Here is a 17,748-nt window from a genome sequence, read left to right on the forward strand (position 1 = left end):
CAAACACGTTAAGTACAATTTTCAGTGTCTGCAGCTTTGTCAAGTCATCTCTTAGAAGTTGTAAGAGGTCTCTGACAGTAGATTCCACACATCTACTGCCCATCTTGGCTAGGCTGTAGGATCTCTAAAGTCCAGAACAAACCAAGAGGAGTTTAGAGGGGAAGCTCCAGCTTTAACACTTAAGTGTCAGGGACCTTGAGCAAGTCATGAATTCCAAGACTCAGTCTTCTTATCTTTTAAATGGGAATTTCCCCCTGCTTTTCCTTTAATACGGTTGCCATCTTACATGACATACTAGTAGGTGCCTTCTTAATAGCATCTAATCTACTTTTTCGTTGCGCCAGTGGACATCCTAGAATAGAATTAAATGGGAATTTTTACAAAAAGTTTCCTCGCAGATATGAGGAAGCGTTTTATATGATAAAACAAATGTATTTATTACATATATAATGTAAACATGCTATTTAAATATATTTGTAATCGTTGTGTAACGGTTGATAACAAAACATAACATTTCTTTAGCATACCTAGCACTGGACTGATTTCTTTACATACATTGTATGTTTGAACGTGTGCCCAGTATCTTGTTTGGCGCTTAGTTGTAATTTTCATTCCAATATGGCTACCGTGTTCATTTTGGAGCTGAAGGCAGAGAAGTTAAGAAAAAGCCTAGGTTGGCACAGCACCCACAGTGGAAGAGCTGGCCCTGGTGCAGAGCCCTTCGTTGCAGACCCGGCTCCCTCTGGCGGGCCTCCAAGGTACAGGCCTTTCTCCATCTCCGCCTCGCTTGGGCCTCAAGTCTTTCCGTAGTGTACAGCTCCGCCCCTTCGAACTCTACGGGATTCCATCTTCAGGCCGTCTCCTAGCCAATCATCGTGGTCTCTGGATAACAGGAGGCGGGAGTAGGGCGGGGCTCTCACGAGATTGGTAGCACTTTCAGCCACTGGCATGAGGATGCACTGAGATCGACAGCGGAGCTATCCAACAGCTGTGAAGCCAGGGTCCGGGGCGAGCCAATGCGGTCGGGAGGCGGGGCTCGATTGTGTGTAGAAGGGGCCGGGGGTGATTGTTGCCGCTATTGCTGCGTTGGATGCGTGGAGCAACCACCGGATTTCTCGGGTGCAGTGTTCGCTTCCGCCATGAGCTACACAGGTGGGCTTGGCAACGTAGGGGGTCGGGCTCCGGGTGGGGAGGGACAGGGATGTGCCAGAGTTGAGCCGGGCTCGTCCGCATCTCCCCCGGGGGTTGGACAGTGCCCTTTCTGCGGTCACAAAATGGCGCCGTGGGCCCGTCACTTCAGTTTTGCGCCCCTCACGCCTCAGCGCCTCAGTTCTCTGCGCTGGCAGCCTTGCTTCTCGGCTCCTGGCCTCCGTAAGTCTTGATTTCTGCTGCCTGTGTCCATGGGCTCCGGCCTTGGTGCCTGAGTTCTCGTCTCCGTTTCCTGGCCGGACCTCCTGGGCCCTCTTCGCCCTTTCTCAGGCGTTGGCCCTTCAACTCGGTCAGTGGACTCGGCTGCCGTCGCCATTGCCATAGTCTCCCCCGCGCAGTTTCCCTGCAGAATGCCGCAACTGCCCGCTCCACCGCCGCCTTTGCCTGCCCCCGGCCGGGAGAGGTGCCAGGCCCCACGGGGGATGAGTAAATGAATATTCGAAGGGTTCAGGATGTGGAGGGAACCTTGGGTCCTTAGGGGCTGAGCCTGGGCCTTGGGAGGGATGACTCGCTTTCATGTTAACTCACTCAGCATCTGTCAAATTCGTCGCGTCAGGTGCTGAGTAGGCACTGGAATACTGACAAGAATTTCTCAAGCATTTTATAGAGGAGGGCAGACCATAGTCGGCAAACAAATGAACATAGTATATATTATGCGTTGGTCAGTCCCCTGAGGGGGTTGCTGTATTACGTGGGGTAATTGGAGATCTCTAAAGACGCACATTTGAGCAGAGACCTGAATGGAATGAGGACTTTAAGGATATCTGGCCCGGGGGGCCCTCAGCATAGAGACCCAGGTGGCAGGAACTGCCTCGCTTGTTAAAAGATCAACCAAGGAGAGCAGTGGGATTTGAGCAAAGGGCAGGGTGAATGATGAGATTAGAGAGGGGGCCATGAGATATGCTTGGATGATTGCAAATCATCCCTGGATGAATTCAAAGGCTGCCTGGGTTTGCCTTGGAAATAACTGGTGTGGCTTCTCAGCCAGGAGCGTCCCCCTTGATGGGGTTATTGCAGGCTTGAGCATGTGTGGTTGCCGGGTAACCTGCATTCTACTTGGAATGTTTAGGACTGAAAATGGAACCTGACCCTCTGGGGCTGCTCCATAGGCTGCTTTATATTGATCTAGACAAGAAGGTGGTGCCAACACTCCCTACTCCAGATCAGAAGCTTGGCAAGAACCCCAGTTTTTTAAGCAACCATCTCTCAGCCCGGTGGTTCTCAACCAGGGGCAGTTTTGCCCTCCAGGGGACACTTGGCAGTGTTGGAAGACATTTTTGGTTGTCACTTCTGGGGGTGGTGGTGCTACTAATGCATCTGGTGGATAGAGATCTGGAATGCTGTTAAATATCCTTCAGTGCACAGGATGGCCCTACCATAAAGAATTATCTGGCTCCAAACATCAGTAGTGCCAAGGTTGAGCAACCTTGCCCTAGCCTTTCTGTGCCATTCCTAGTTCAGGAGAAAAATCAGTAGGGTTGTTACTGACATATCTGGAATTGAGATGTAATCCTTTCCACCAAGTCTTACTGAGAACTGGAAGACAGTTCTGTGATTTTTAGGGGCAGGACTGCTGAAGAAACCAGGAGATGAATAGGTGGGTGCTGTGGCATAGCTTAATAATGGAGCATTTATTTTTATAGACAAGGAAGTTGAGTTAGAGGGGTCGCTAATGACCAAGTCTGAATTTCAACTCCACTTCTTGTAGGCTGTAATTCTGGGTTTGAGTGGGCACTGAGGTAGTCAAGCTAATGAGTTAATGATTAGTTTTTCCTTGATCTTGATCATCTGAAAACCACACAGCGGCTTTATGAGTCTTTCCCTTTTAAGAAGCAGACCATTAAAGCCAAAGGCATTTTAAGTCACATTTCAGACAACTATTTGCCTTTAAGGAGAAGTTGTAGGAGGCTTTGAAGCAAACGTTACCATTATTACTAACTGTAAAATAATACATCTTTTTGATAATTTGTCCAGCTTTTGAACCTAGTTTCTTTATGTATGTTTGAGAAAGAAGATTCCATCTCTAGCACTAAGGGCCAGATTGGAACAGTGGAAAAACAGGGCAAAAATCCAGTTTCAGGCCTTCAAACAAAGGTCTGAAATGCTACCAGTCTTTTCATAGGAACATTTATTATTTCACATAGTTTCTGTGTGTTAGGAGTGCACAAGTGGTTTAGCTGGATGTTTCTGGTTTGGGATTTCTCATGAGGTTACATTTTGACTATTAGGACTGTAGTCTTTCAAAGGCTTTACTGGGCTTTGAAGATGACTCAGACTCATGTGACTGACAGGTTGATACTGGCTGTGGGTTCCTAACCATCTGGACCTCTCCACAAGCCTAACAGAGGGTCCTTACTACATGATGGCTAGTTTCCCCGAGAGTGAATGATCTAAGGGAGAGCAAGGAGAAGCCTCAGAAGTCATACTTAGTCATTTCTGCAAGATCTTATTGGTTAGACTGTCCACCTCTATTAGTTTGGAAAGGGACAATATAATGTCAGGAGGCAAGAATCACTGGAAGCTGTCTTGGATGCTGGTTACCCCCAGATAGTAGAGGTTGGAGGCAACCTAACTTAATTCCAGTTGTCCTCTAATTTTTGTCACTTTCTATCATCTCCTCAAAGAATCCTCTTCTGAAAAAAAAAAAAAGGAAAAAATAAAACTGAGAAACTTTGTGTATTTTTGAGTGAAAAAGGATGTCAGAGGGGCTGGCCAAGAGGGAGGGGCTGTGATACATAGTTATAAATCTGGGACCTGCCTTTTCACTTTACAGGGCCAAAAACTTGCTTATTTTATTTTTTCACTCAGAGCTTATCAAGCTGGTAAATTGAACCAAGAAGATAATTATTTCTGATTCAGACAAGAATTTATCCATAATTGGAGCATAATTAGCTAAAGAAGGTCCTCCCCTGGAGACAGTATTGTGGAGCAGTATATTAATGTGGGCAGGACAAAACCGGAGCAGAGGTTGCCATTGAGCTCCAGAGCTTTGACGGATTGTCTTTCCTTTTTCCCAGGGAAGTGCAAGGGCCTCTCTCCCCTGAATACACAGATCTTTTGCTCTGTAGTTTTTGTACCATGTCCCAGTATATATTCCTGTCAGCATGTGATAGGTTCCAGTTGCAGCTGCAGTTACATACAAACCACATTCCCTAAAGTCTGGGGCCATTTTGCCCCTGGCCCTACTGCTGAACAAAACAGGTTTCCAGAAGCTAGTTGAGTAAACAGTGGGAAAGGCCAGTACTTTTTATACTGTTAGGCTTCCCTACAGGTGAACCATCTTTGATTGCTTTCAGTGTTTCTTACGTACAATTATTGATCATCAGTACTTATAATTTAGGACTTTCAGGACAGTCCTTGGTCCCTGGAGGGAATCCATTCCAGTGTGCCCTCTTTAGATAGGGAAGGTAAGAAAGATTGGATTTGTATACTTCTGGCTCTCATTCCCTGGTACCTAGTTCCCTCCTCTGGGAAGTAAAGTATAGGTTCTCTGATCCTTATTTGAAACTGTCGGAGCTCTGTATGTTTTGGAATTCCGGCTTGAGAGGACATTCCACAGCACCCGCACTGGGGTCTGGGGCAGCACCTTGTAATTAAATGCTTTATGTAAACACCAAATGGAGTGAAGAAAGAGAAAAAAATGTCCTCACAGGTCAATTTTGCCCCCAAATGATTGTTGACACCACATTTGAGGAGAACACTTGGTTTTCAGGCGTTTTGGACTTTGGGATTGCCGGGTAAGGGATCTTGGCACTGTCCCTTTAGTTGGCCGTGGTGAGGATGAAGCGAGATAATGCAGCTAGAGCTCTTAGCGCCCTGCAGGGGGAACACTTGTTCAGTGTTGGCTGCTGTTGCTGTCATCTTTGTTACTGCAGTCTTAAGAAATGAACTAGAAAGACTGTCAATGAGTATGTGAGTGCCTACCCAGGGAAATGCACTTGGTGTATGCTTTTGTTGTGAATAAGCTGCTGGAGGTGCTGGCTTTGATTTTTAGGTTATGAGTTGGCTCTGATGAGAACAGGCAAATACTGCTTTTTATGGTACCTGTCATAATTTCAGTGCTAAGGGTAAATCATTTTAAAAGTACAGTTTTAAAGATAGCGTCAGGATTCATCATAATCTGTTGTAATCAGCATTTAAGAGCAGTAGTTTCTGGTAGAGGTTCAGATTTTCCTTATTTGGTACTAATTCATTTTAAGTTGAGAAATAGAATGAGAATTGAGAAGATAGGAAATAGTATATATACATATATGTTATCTATAATACTTATTCCATATAAACTTGCTAAGCCCAGGTAATTACATTTAAGAGATAATTATAATACACACATTTTTTAATGGGAAAACTAAAAGTGCAAAGCTGTTTTGGTTTCAGATTTGGGGGAATGGAAAGGGTATTAATTGTCTTAACATTGTTCAAAACTAACCCCCCTCATTTTTTGAATTGGAGCTCACCTTTCAGTGATTTGATAAAAATATTTTCCTCATTTAGCTGAATAATTTGGGTACCTGTTTATCAAAACAAGATACTGGTTTAAAGGTTTAAAATTTTTTATCTAGTTCTGACATAGCAAGTTAAACATAGCCTGCCTTTCATTGGTTAATATGTCCTAGAGGTGTTATTAAAATATTCAGAAGCTAGAGTTTTGGGCAGCTTTCCAGTGAGGGGAGGGCCTACCAGCCAGTCTCCACTGAAGAGTAGTCTTAGGTCATTTTCATGCGGCTTTCTGGGGTTTTAACCACATTGTACATATGTTTAGGCTTTGTCCAGGGATCTGAAACCACTTTGCAGTCGACGTACTCAGACACGAGCGCTCAGCCCACCTGTGATTATGGTAAGTGTGGGTTCCTGGGAACTGGACGGTGAGTGCTTTTCCTTCTGGTGGCAGAGCAATCCCATGTTTTCTTAGTTGCCTTTGACCTTGCTGTCATACAGTCTTTTCCAAATGCAAAATTGATTAAAATGGTGTGGTGGGCTGATGGAATAGCTGGTACTTCCCTTTGGGGGCAATTATGGGAAAGATGTCTGTGTTTTTGAGCAAGCTGGAGTTCTTGGGGCTGTAAATATTGGTTCCTTTGACCCTTTGACATTTTGTTAGAAATACCTGTGGTCTGTGACAAATGTCTGTCTTGAGGGTCTGGAAAGGAGAGTGGCCAAAGTCCAGAGGACTGTTCTGAGCAGAAACCAAGCCATTAACTTAGCCCTAGGGTAGTTCATGGGACCCCTGTGCAGGAGAGGCTGCCTGTCTGAATCTAGCAGGCGTTTATAGACACAGTCAGACCATCTCAGGTCAGCGGGCCCCTCACACACAGGGTTGAGGGAAAATTTCCCGTTGATTTCTCAACTGTGGACAGAAACACTAAATCTCTAATTCAGAAGCAGCCACTCGGCAGGATCCATAGATGTTCTGTTGGTGTCCTTCAGCAGCCCAGAACTGCCAGTAAAATTAGTCCTGTGGTCTGTGATCCTAGTTGTCCGTCAAGAAGGAGCCCCCTTTGGAGCTGGTTGCTGAGATGGGTAATTGGTTTTACTGTCAAGGTCTTGGGAAAGACTGAGCCTACAGTCATGTTCCCTCAGTTGTCACTGATTAAGTAGACATAAGTAAGCTTCCCGGAGTATTAGCAGATAGTCCCAGCGGGAGAGGGAGACTTAACATGTTTTGAAATTGAGTAAGGAGGTGGTTTGTAAATGAGGAAAAACTGGTTTGCATGGCTTCTCTATCCTGCCCTCCCTGCCTCACCACTTTTCAATCATAGACCCAAACTGCACATCTCTTTTGAATTATTTCCCCTCGGGTTTATATATTCTGAGTACAGGCTTTTTAATCAGATGTATCGTTTGCAGATATTTTCTCCCAGACTGGGGCTTGTCTACTTACTCTCTTATCAGTGTCTTTTGAAGAATATAAGTTCTTCATTTTGATGAAGTTCATTTTATCAATCTTTTCTTTAATAGAGCATGACTTTGGTGCCTAACCTAAGGTCACAAAGACTTTCTCCTAAGCTTTTTTTTAGGTGCTTCATAGTCTTAGGTTTTATATTTATTTTATGATCCAGTTTGATTAATATTTCTACCAGGTGTGTGGTATGGGTCAAGATTCTTTCTTACCTTTGTTGAAAATTTGTTGAACATAATATGTGTGTGTCTCTATCTGGACTCTAATTCTGTTCCATTGATTTGTGTGTCTAAATTTCCTCTAGTTCCACACTGTCCTGATCACTATAGTAAGTCTTGAAATTTGTGACTGTGAGTCCTCCAGATTTGTTCTTTTTCCTAAATTGACTTGGCTATTCTAGTTCCTCTGTTTTTGCATATAAATTTTAGAATCATCAATTTCTATAAAAATTCCTGCTGAGATTTTGAGTGGAACGGTCTTGAATATATAGGTTTATTTGGGAGAATTAAAATCTTAACAATATTAAACCTTCCAGTGCATAAGCATAGTATGTCACTTCATTTATTTTGGTCTTTGATTTCTTTCATTGGTGTTTTACAGTTTTTTACACACAGATCTTGCACCCATTTTGTTAGATTTACACCTAAGTATTTCATGTTTTTGGTGCTATGGTATATGATACTTTAACAATTTCCATTTGTTCATTGCTGGTATGTAGAAATTTGATTGATCTTTGTATATTGACCTTGTAATAAATTGCTAAGCTTATTCACTAGTAACTCTTTTTTTGTAGATTTTTTTGAGTTGTTTTGCATAGACAGTCATGTTGTGAAGGAATAGGAATGGTTTTACTTTTCCTTCTACCTTAAATTGCAAGAATAATATAACAACATTTAAATAACATTTTGAAAAACAGTCAACCAAGATCCCACCATTTTAATATTTACCTTTTGTCAGCATACTTATTTTAGGTAGTTGAGTAATTAATACGTGGCTAGAGTTGTGTATCCTGTTTTGCTTACTGTTAGAAGCATTTTCTTGTGCAACATAAGGCTTGGTAGATTGTTTTATGATGCCTGTGTGATATCACTGAGTAGGGTGGCTATAATGTGATTAACTGTTACGGTAAAGTTGAACATTTACATGGTTTTCTTTTTTTGCTCTTAAAGTGTTGTCTGCTATTACCATCTCCTTTTCCTTACTCTCTCTCTTTTTTTTTCCCCCTTTTAAAAAATAAATTATATCCTCAAAAATTCTCTTTGTCAACCACGGTCTACTCCCCTCTGAATGGAAGTGAATTCTGATGTTCCTTTGCAAGGGTCAGGTCTTAGGGAGTCCTCAAAGAGCATAATATAGAAAAAGATTTCCCCTGAAGGGTCCTGTCTGGGGAGCCCATCAGGGAGTCTGAGTTGCTCCAGGCCTAGCAGGTAGCACATAGGAAGTGCTTGCCTGAGGCCCTGTCATAGCAGCCGCTGGCCTGTCCTTGTGCTCACAGTTAACGCTCACTCCTGCTTCCTTTACTTCTGCTTCCTTACTCCATTCTGGCAAGTCCTCAGCAGCTGAAGCCTGGTGTGGGGCAGGGACATCATATTCTACCCTCACAAGCATGGCCCCAACGGGTCTGCCTTTGCCTCCCAGTCCTGTCTCTTTTTGAATAGCTAGTGTCCACTGTCCTGGGTGCAAACAGGCATGTGGCCAGGCTCTTATTAGCTGCTGGGACTAAGTGTGTGTTATTCCTTCTATGGCTCTGCCCGCGTCTCTTCTTGCCTGTAAGAACACCTCGTTTACTGCTCACTCACTCCTTACATGATTTCCAGCTGCTGGCCCTTGCTTCTCTATTTAGCATGTCCTTTAATACACCGTGCTCCAGGCCTGAGGAGTGCCCAGGGCTACAAGCCTCTGTTCCGTGCACTCTGAGCATGATAATTGTTGAATAAGCAGATGGATGAGAAGCCTCTGCTTTGGTTTCTCCAGCTAAAAAGGATTTTTGCTTTGTGAACTCTTGCATGCCCTTGGTTCATTAAAATAGTGGTCGTCCAAAGTTCCTTGCTGGCTTCAGATACCTCCCCATTCGTTTGTGCACCGAAGGAGGAACCTAAGTGTAGGACCTTGACCTGCCTGCCCCACCCCTACCCCTGTTCACCCTGGTTCGTCTTCTCAGTGTATACACTCTTGCTTACCTGTGGCTGGATTCTACTGTTCATCACACTGCCATCTCACTGAGCCTTGGTCTCCTGCCCTCGAATGAACACGGCCTGTCTGTAGGGCAGAGGCAATGTGGAGTAGGAGGTGACTCTTGGGTCCCACCAGAGACACTGTGAAAATGGTCACCTGTTCTCATGGACTCTCCTGGGGAGGAATTGTGTCTGCATGACTCAGCTCTCACTTGGCTTTCCACTTTTTCAGTTCTCAGTGGCTTTATGTGTCTGAAGGAATCAGTTTTTTAAACATGCTGTGATAAAATCCAAATATTTAGTTTATAATCCAGTTTGTTCTCTCAACAGCTTTTTGCAAGCTAGGAGCAGTGTCTTGTCTTTCCCTGTGCTGCTGCATTCCAGCTCAGCACACTCACACAGTTCAGGGTCTCGGTGGTTCCCCCTGTTAAGGCAGACATATGTGGAACCAGGGTGGTCAGTTTCTCTGCCCCAGATGGCTTTGTCAGGTGACATGAGTGACAATTTCAGAGTGGATATGAGCTCTGCTGAGCTTCTCGTACAGCGTAGGGTCTGTGTGAGGTGCTGGAAACTGCTCTCTTTCTTTGATTGTTGCTTAGGGGCAGTAGTAGTCTTCCAATTCTAGCTTTTCAAGGAAGGGATATAGGAGCCTAATTCCTTAGCGGAGAAGATTGGGAATGGGAGGTTCCTTAAATAGCGGATAGTCAGAGTCACAAAAGGTTGGGCACCAGGGCGACAGGTGGCCTGGGTCATTTATGTAGTGCTCTCAAGCTCAAGGCATCTCGGTTAGGGGAGGTTCAGTCTCCTGTAACCACTCAGGTATTGGGAATCATTGTCTTTGTGCCTGAATTAAACTCTTGTATTAAGCAATTGTGGATGTAATTGCTCTTTTACTTTTTGTAGGATATGGAACTTGGAACTCTGGGACAAACAGAGGTAAGTATCACTCCCATGGTCACTCTCCTCTCCCTTGGGATTGAACTGGTTGATATTTTTCTGCCACTGCCCAGCTTAGCCAAGGTTTCAGGGTAGGGGGTTGCCTTTGGGGACCCCAGGTGCCCTGGGGCCAGCTCCTCCTTCACAGGAGGACTTACCAGATTGACTTGGGCCCACCCAGCCTTAGGTGGCCAGGGTCCTCGGCTTGTCTCTGTGACCAAAGAAGTTCTTGTCTCTGTTTGTCTCTCTGTCTGCCTCTCCTTGCCCCCACCATCTTGTCTGTCTGTCTTTCTGTCTCCCCCATTGCAGGCTACGAGAACTATGGTTATGGCTATGGCTATGGCCAGGATAACACCACCAACTATGGGTATGGTATGGCCGCTTCAAACTCTTGGGAAATGCCTAACTCTGACACAAATGCAAACCCTAGTGCCATGGGTAGCACCAGTGCCGATTCCGTTTTGTCCAGAATTAACCAGCGCTTAGATATGGTGCCGCACTTGGAGACAGACATGATACAAGGAGGCGTGTACGGCTCAAGTGGAGAAAGGTGAGTGGGCACCTGCCTAGGGGCTGAGGCTCTGCAGGGTCACCTCTTGACCATTGTCCCCTGGCATCTCCCTCTTCTGACCCGTCTCTTGTGTCTGCTTTCTCCTCCTTACTCTGCTACTGGGGCTTCCCAGAGACTGCTTGGGGTCCAGTGCACTTTCTCTTCTCTGGCCTGTGACCCCTCTTCCCTCCATCCTCCCCCTGCTGCCTGGTGATGAGCCCCTCCTCCAGCTTGTTGAGGAAGGATCAAGCCCAGACTAGGCTGGCTTCAGTGTACCTACTGAATGGCTCTTCTCAGAAACAGTGTTCAGTGGTTCCTCCCTCTGGAGACAGCCATTTGAAGTCCTTGTGATACTTTATCAGGGCAGGACAGATTGGAGTGGTTGTGAAGGGTGGGATGAGCCTATGGGACTGATTACAGCCAGCTGGGCCAGCCCACATGAGGGGCATAAGGGACACTTTCTGGCCACCCTTTGGTGTTTTATAAATGTGTACCTGTTGAGCCTCAGAAGTGCCTCTGTGAGGAAGTGTTGATGTCTCATTTTGCAGATGGAGAAAGTGAAGCACAGGCAGGTCACACCTCTTGCCCATAGGCACCCAGGAGTAAATGGTGGAGTTGGGCCTCCCACTGAGATCTGTCCTACCTCACAGCATTATGCTGTGGGTATTTGTTATTGTCTGAACTGGTGCTGGCCCAGGAGTTCTTGTACACTACTGAGGGCTTTCAGTGAGGAGGGCACTCGTATTTCTGGCACAGGATGGAGTGGAGCGGCCTAATGACAACTGACGGATGGGGGAAAGCAGAGATTAAGGAGGAGCCTGGCCAGGCACTGGTGGGGCCACTAGAGGGGAGGGTGCCAAGGAGACTTTTGCTTGCATGGGCTCTGTAGTAAGCAAAAAGTTGGGTGGGGAGACCCAGCACACCCCCTGCCCTTGTGCCCAGCAGTCACGGTGCTTGGAGCTGAAGCTATGAAAGGCAGGGGTTGACTTGGGCTAGCATTGTTGCTGGTGCCAGCTGCCTTTGTACCTTCTTGCAACAACCTGGAGCCAGAGAGCAGGGTTGAAGTATGGAGTGGCAATTGGGTAGCACTGGCCACTTCTCTCACAGCTGCTGGTGCTTCTTGACTGCCCTGCTTTGGCAAGGAGACATGTGAGGTCTGGGCCTGTGGGCTGCAGCCATGATTAGAACAGCTCTCTCTGATGCCCTCTCTTCCCTACACGGAATATTTAGCTTGCCTTCCCAGTTGCTTTGTAGGGTTTGATGCCCTGTCCTGGGCTCCAGGGTTGATAAGAGCTCATCACAAGAGCTCTTTTTCTAGTCCCTGGGCAAGCTTGCAGTGTCTTTCATGGCAAACATTCCTCATTTTATCTTCCTTTTCATTTTGAGTGGTGAAGGCCTTGGGAGGGATTGTAAGTGTCTCACGGGTGTTATCAGCCCCAGTAGACAAAAATTCATGTGCTAGGCCGCCCATGTACTGCAGGATGCTAGGGTGCTTGCCTCTGCCCCCGAGGAGCATGCCATGCGTGGCGTTGTGGCTACTGAAGACACATGCACATTTCCTGTGGCCTATGGGCTGTGGGCTGTCTCTTCCCCTGAGACGTACTTCACTCTAGTTTTCAGTCCTTCTTAAGGTCCTCAAGCTGGTGTATGGCCACATGCAGGCTTGGGGATATCAGCGGAGGGACCTTTCCTGCTTCTAGAACTCTGTTCCTGAGAGGCCTTTTAATTGGCATTTCTGAACATTGAGCCTCCATGATAGGGCGGGGTAGGTGCTGGTGTGGGGCTCCCTATCCCCAGGACAGGGAGGCTCTGGGGAAGGCAGGAGCAGTAGGGTGATGGGACCTGAGGGCCTCCCTGATGCTTGCCATCTGCCTCTGCAGATATGATTCCTACGAGGCCTGTGACTCAAGGGCTGTCCTGAGCGAGCGTGACCTCTACCGGTCGGGCTATGACTACAGCGAGCTTGACCCTGAGATGGAAATGGCCTATGAGGGCCAGTACGATGCCTACCGCGACCAGTTCCGCATGCGTGGCGGCGACACCTTTGGCCCACGGGCTCCGGGCTGGGCCCGGGACTCCCGGAGTGGCCGGCCAGTGGCCTCGGGCTATGGGCGCATGTGGGAAGACCCCATGGGGGCCCGGGGCCAGTGCATGCCTGGTGCCTCCCGGCTGCCCTCCCTCTTCTCCCAGAACATCATCCCTGAGTACAGCATGTTCCAGGGCATGCGTGGCGGGGGCACCTTTCCTGGTGGCTCCCGCTTTGGCTTTGGGTTTGGCAATGGCATGAAGCAGATGAGGCGGACCTGGAAGACCTGGACCACGGCTGACTTCCGGGTAAGTGGAGGGGGGCTTGTTGGTCTGTGGCTGAGCAGAGGGAGGGGCCTGGAGCCACCCACCCTGACCTGGTTCCCTCTTTCTGACCCAGACCAAGAAAAAGAAGAGAAAGCAATGCGGCAGTCCCGACGAGCCGGACAGCAAAGCCACCCGGACAGACTGCTCCGATAACAGTGATTCAGATAATGGTGAGCCTGGGCACTGGGTCCCTGCCCCCGGGCCTCTGCCCCGTGGGGCTCCTGGGCTGAGCTTGTCTCTTCTTACCTTTCAGATGAGGGTACTGAGGGGGAAGCTGCAGAGGGCACTGAAGGCACCGAGGCTGTGGACAAGGGCTTCAGAGCAGTAAGTGGCCCCAGCCCTGCACTCTCTGTCTGCAGATGAGGCCTGTGAACAGTGGGCTGCCTGAGCCCCGGTGCCATAGAACAGGCCTCTCCACGGGAGCTGCAGTCCAACCTGAGTTAGCTCTGTGTGCACACATGACTAGCACAAGGAGGCAGAGGTCTAGTAGAGAGCACGGGCTGCCAGCAGGCCACTGATCCAGAGGGTGCATTTTCTTATGAGAAAACAGCAGAATGAGTCTGTGTGCAAGGGCTCTTGGGAGGATGTGAGGCTCTTGGCTCAGTGCCTGGCCTGTAGCAGGGCCTTGTCCTTACAGCCATCATGAACAACTGCACATGCTTTAACATTGAATTTTTGAAATTGTGTCTTAGGAAGGAGAGGATGAAGACGGAAAAGAGGAGGGGAAGGAAGAAGGCAAAGAGGATGCAGAGAAGGGTGAGTCTTCTGAGTGGCACGGGTGCTGGGGTGGCTCTTCCAGGTGCTTGTGGTGGGAGGGGGTCTGGCTGAGGGCAGGGTTGTGGCAGAAATGCCAGCTTGGGCCATCCTTTATGTGGCTGGGTATGTGCTGGTAGGGGGCTCCTCTTCCTCTACCCCCTTTGCACTCTGCCCCTATTCTTCCCAGGCAGAGGCTATGGGTGGCGATGGCCCCTGCCTAGCACACTGGTTTTGCCTTCAGGTTGGGGCAGCAAGCAAAAGCGTGGGGGAACCCCAGGCAAACCCCCTGCCCTGAGGCCCTCAGTAACATGCAGTTCCAAGTCCTCGGTGGCTGTTGTCCAAGCTGGGACCCTTGGTGCAGTTTTTACGGCTCTGGTTTGCGTGTCCTCCCTTAGCGCCTCTACAGCCCCCGTTGGGAATCCGTGTCCCCCTATTCGAGTGATGAGCGCCAGCAGGTACCTGACAGTCAATCCAGCCTTAGCCCACTTGCCGCGGTGCCCAGTGTGGGGTGGGCAGGGCCATGTGAGCTTTGGGGTCTTTATCCTTGGGGTCTGCACTTAGGCTGCAGCCAAGGCCTTCCTACATCCTGCCACCTGACCCCTTGAACTTATGCCAGTGTCCCCACCAAGACAGCCTCTCTTTACCTTCCAGCCTCCCTGTGGCCCACTCTGTAGAGTGTGAGTGTCCTGGAAAGTGGTGGAGTCAGTGTGGGTTCTCCCATCTTCAGGGCCTAGGCCAAAATCACTCCCTGCCCATCCCAGGGTACCCAGCTCTGCTTGCAGCCAGAGGCCTTACTCGGACAGCTGCTCTCAAAGCGGACCCTCTGAAGTAGACGGTGGGTGATCCAGCCAGAGGTCACAAACTGGTGACTGTGACCCTCTGCTCCCACAGGGGCCCTGAGCACCCAGGATGAGAGTGGCCAGACCAAGCACAAGTTGCAGGCAGGCAAGAAGAGCCAGGATAAGCAGAAAAAGCGGCAGCGAGACCGCATGGTGGAAAGGTAACCAGCTTCCCGCCACCCCTTTGCCTCTGCCTCGCTCTGGGGCTGCCTCCAGGAGAGCAGGGCCATGGCTCTGCTGCCTCGCCGCCCTCTGGCCTCCCTTGGGAGCCGCAACCTGCTCGGCCGTGCATGGACCCTGCTTTCTGCCAGGCCTAGCTCCCAAGGCCTGATTCGTCCCCCTGCCCCTCTGCGGCCGCCTGGCGACCGCTAGCGTCTTTGGCCTGAGACCTGACACTGCTCAGCACCGTTGCCCAGAAGCTCCGGCGCTAGGTCACTCGGCGCACGAGCCCAGAGGTGCACTGGGGGCCTGATGCCCCTGCGGGAGGGGGCCAGCTCATCAGAGACTCGAGGTCCAAGGCGCCTGTGCCATCCCAGCTAGCTGCCAAGAGGCCGCCACCGCGCCCAGAAGAGATGGCAGCACCTGTGGGCTGTGGCAGCCTCGGGCCTGCCCTCTGCCCTGCCCGCCGGCCCCGTCAGGCCGGGCCTGTCTGCGGCTGAGCCCTTCACGCCCCTTGGTCGGGTCTGTCTGCCCTCAGGGCTCCCGCACTGGTGCTTGCCTCCTCCTCCTCCGCCTCAGACTCTTGCTCTTGCTGGACCTTCCTCAGCCTCGCCGGCGCCCGGCCCCTGGGCTCTCCAGACAAAGCTGACCCCGTGGCCCAGATAAGGACGTCCGGCAGAGGTAGGGACCTGCCCCGAGGCCTTGGTGGCGGCTGGCCTCCTCCGCCCCTTGCCACGGCGGCCTGCTCCAGCCCAGGCCCCAGACCCCGGGCTTCTGCTGTGGACACCAGGCCCAGACAGAGCACCTCGCTCAGGTGACTCCAGGCTGCCCTCTGGCAGGCCAGGCGGGCGCCCTCCTTCCAGCTCAGACTGGTCTCTTCTCAGAAGAGGAAGATGAGGCAGCAGGTGCCCAGGCCTGCTTGCCTCCCATCCCTCCCGACACCACCCCCAAGCATTCTGAGCAGAGGATGGGCTGGGCCTTTCAGTCCCTCAGACCCCAGAAGGAAGATGCAGCACCTTTTCGGGCCCTGCCTCAGGACTGTGTACTCCACTCTGCACCTCAGGGCCACCTGGCTCACGCCAGGGCGTCATTCCTTCTGATCCCCAGCTGGGCCAAGTACACAAGCTCCCGCCCAGCCTTGGTAGAGAGGCCGTCCGGCAACCTTCCAGCGACTCCTTGCCTGTTGCAGCAGCTGCTGCCTCAGGGTTCAGCCTCCTGCCGTGGGAAGGAAAAGCTCCTCCCTGTCCCTTATGTTGCAGTAACTGCAGCCTGCAGACTTTCTGTCCCTTTCTACTCCCAACCCCACTGGTCCCAGCCTGTCCCCCTGCTGGGACCGCACTTCAGAGGCCTGTGAGCAAGGCCTGTTACAGGGCTCGCATCTGGGTTGGGTGAGGCGGCAGCACTGTTCCCTAAGGCCCTCTCGATTCTCAGCCTCTTATTTCCCTCCTGTGACAGGATCCAGTTTGTGTGTTCTCTCTGCAAATACCGGACCTTTTACGAGGATGAGATGGCCAGCCACCTCGACAGCAAGTTTCATAAGGAACACTTTAAGTACGTAGGCACCAAGCTCCCCAAGCAGACGGCTGACTTCCTGCAGGTGAGCCTTGGACTGGTACAGCTGCTCTTACCCTCAGGACATAGAGCAGCCCATGCAAACCTTGATACCTCCTTGATATCTCTGGCAGGAGTACGTCACCAACAAGACCAAGAAGACAGAGGAGCTCCGAAAAACAGTGGAGGACCTGGATGGTCTGATCCAGCAGATCTACAGAGACCAAGATCTGACCCAAGGTGAGGAGGTTCCGTTCCACTCTTGTCAGTCAAGGCCTCAGCCTTCCCTCCTCTGGTTCTCAGAGTGGGGTCACGACACCCCTCTGTTCCCCCAGGGAGGGTCAGTGAGAACAACCTCAGGCCCACGTGGAAGTGGCAGGGCGAGGTGAGGAGTTGATCTGGTGTTTTCCCCAAACTCCTGAGTTCTTCTCGGGTGCGTGGGACCAGTGGCTACTCCCTTCTTCTCCCCTCTGCAGAAATTGCCATGGAGCATTTTGTGAAGAAGGTAGAGGCAGCCCACTGTGCAGCCTGTGACCTCTTCATTCCCATGCAGTTTGGGATCATCCAGAAGCACCTCAAGACCATGGATCACAACCGGAACCGCAGGGTGAGTGGCCACCGGTCCCCTCCCACCATCCTGTGGGTTGACTGGATGAGGCTGTTGGGGAGGTTCTGAGGTTATAAGTTCCTCAGGGAGGTAAGGAACTGTGGGGGCTGCAGGGGCAGGCAGATAACAGACATTTCTAGCCCAGTGCAGTCAACACAGCTACAGAGAGAGTTGGGAAATGGGACTCTGCCTGGCAGGTGGTGGCATCAGATCCAGATCTTAAGGATAGTAGGCTGTGGGTTATGGGGACCTCCATGTGCATAGAGGCCAACGGCCAGATTAGGTTCAGAAACCAAATAGGGAGAAGTGTATGGTGGACGTGTAGTTGGAGGAGGCATTGGACTTTAGAGGTTCACAAGGGCTGGGCTGAGGGGCCTGGTCTTTCTCCTACAGGAAGCAAAGTTTTAAAGTGGGGACTAGTAGGATTAGAGTTGGTGTTGGCTTAGAAACTTTGGGCGCCTGGTGTGGGAGGGAGGCGGAGGCCAATGAGGGGCTGCTGCAGTATCAAGACAGAGGTGTGCCTCCACCTTAGAGTTGAAGAGATGGGCAGGAGAGAAGAGCTGTTTAAGGAAGTAAATTGGAGGTCAGCATGAGGGAGTGACCAGAAGTCTGGGATGTCTCAGGTTTCTGGCTTGTTTAATTGGTGGACAGTGGTGCCACTTAAACGGGGAGGGCAGTATACGGTACAGGGAAAGGAGCAGGTTTGGCAAGAAATTGAA

General features: G+C 50.0%; 1 protein-coding gene across 5 annotated transcripts in view; it reads left to right on the forward strand.

Annotated features, from left to right (window-relative positions):
* The first annotated feature begins 1,004 nt into the window (after positions 1-1,004).
* Positions 1,005-17,748, forward strand: part of AKAP8L (A-kinase anchoring protein 8 like) — a 28,171-nt gene continuing 11,427 nt past the window's right edge. Inside the window, exons 1-13 of one of the 5 annotated variants that reach the window (XR_012501628.1) lie at positions 1,005-1,152; positions 5,969-6,043; positions 10,183-10,215; positions 10,525-10,765; positions 12,646-13,099; positions 13,191-13,287; positions 13,371-13,441; positions 13,810-13,873; positions 14,765-14,873; positions 16,327-16,468; positions 16,557-16,662; positions 16,758-16,807; positions 16,899-17,029. Coding sequence is in view for 4 of the 5 variants with exons in the window: in XM_074350566.1 (XP_074206667.1) it covers positions 1,017-1,152; positions 5,969-6,043; positions 10,183-10,215; positions 10,525-10,765; positions 12,646-13,099; positions 13,191-13,287; positions 13,371-13,441; positions 13,810-13,873; positions 14,765-14,873; positions 16,327-16,468; positions 16,557-16,662; positions 16,899-17,029 (1,659 nt within the window). In the remaining variant the exon portion in view is untranslated. Of the gene's footprint in view, positions 1,153-1,259; positions 1,372-5,968; positions 6,044-10,182; positions 10,216-10,524; positions 10,766-12,645; positions 13,100-13,190; positions 13,288-13,370; positions 13,442-13,809; positions 13,874-14,764; positions 14,874-16,326; positions 16,469-16,556; positions 16,663-16,757; positions 16,808-16,898; positions 17,030-17,748 lie in introns of those variants that run through there. The other 4 variants (XM_074350568.1, XM_010962120.3, XM_074350566.1 and 1 more) reach the window with 4 other exon arrangements.

This window comes from Camelus bactrianus, chromosome 22, assembly GCF_048773025.1.
Source record: "Camelus bactrianus isolate YW-2024 breed Bactrian camel chromosome 22, ASM4877302v1, whole genome shotgun sequence".
Classification (NCBI taxonomy): Eukaryota; Metazoa; Chordata; class Mammalia; order Artiodactyla; family Camelidae; genus Camelus; species Camelus bactrianus.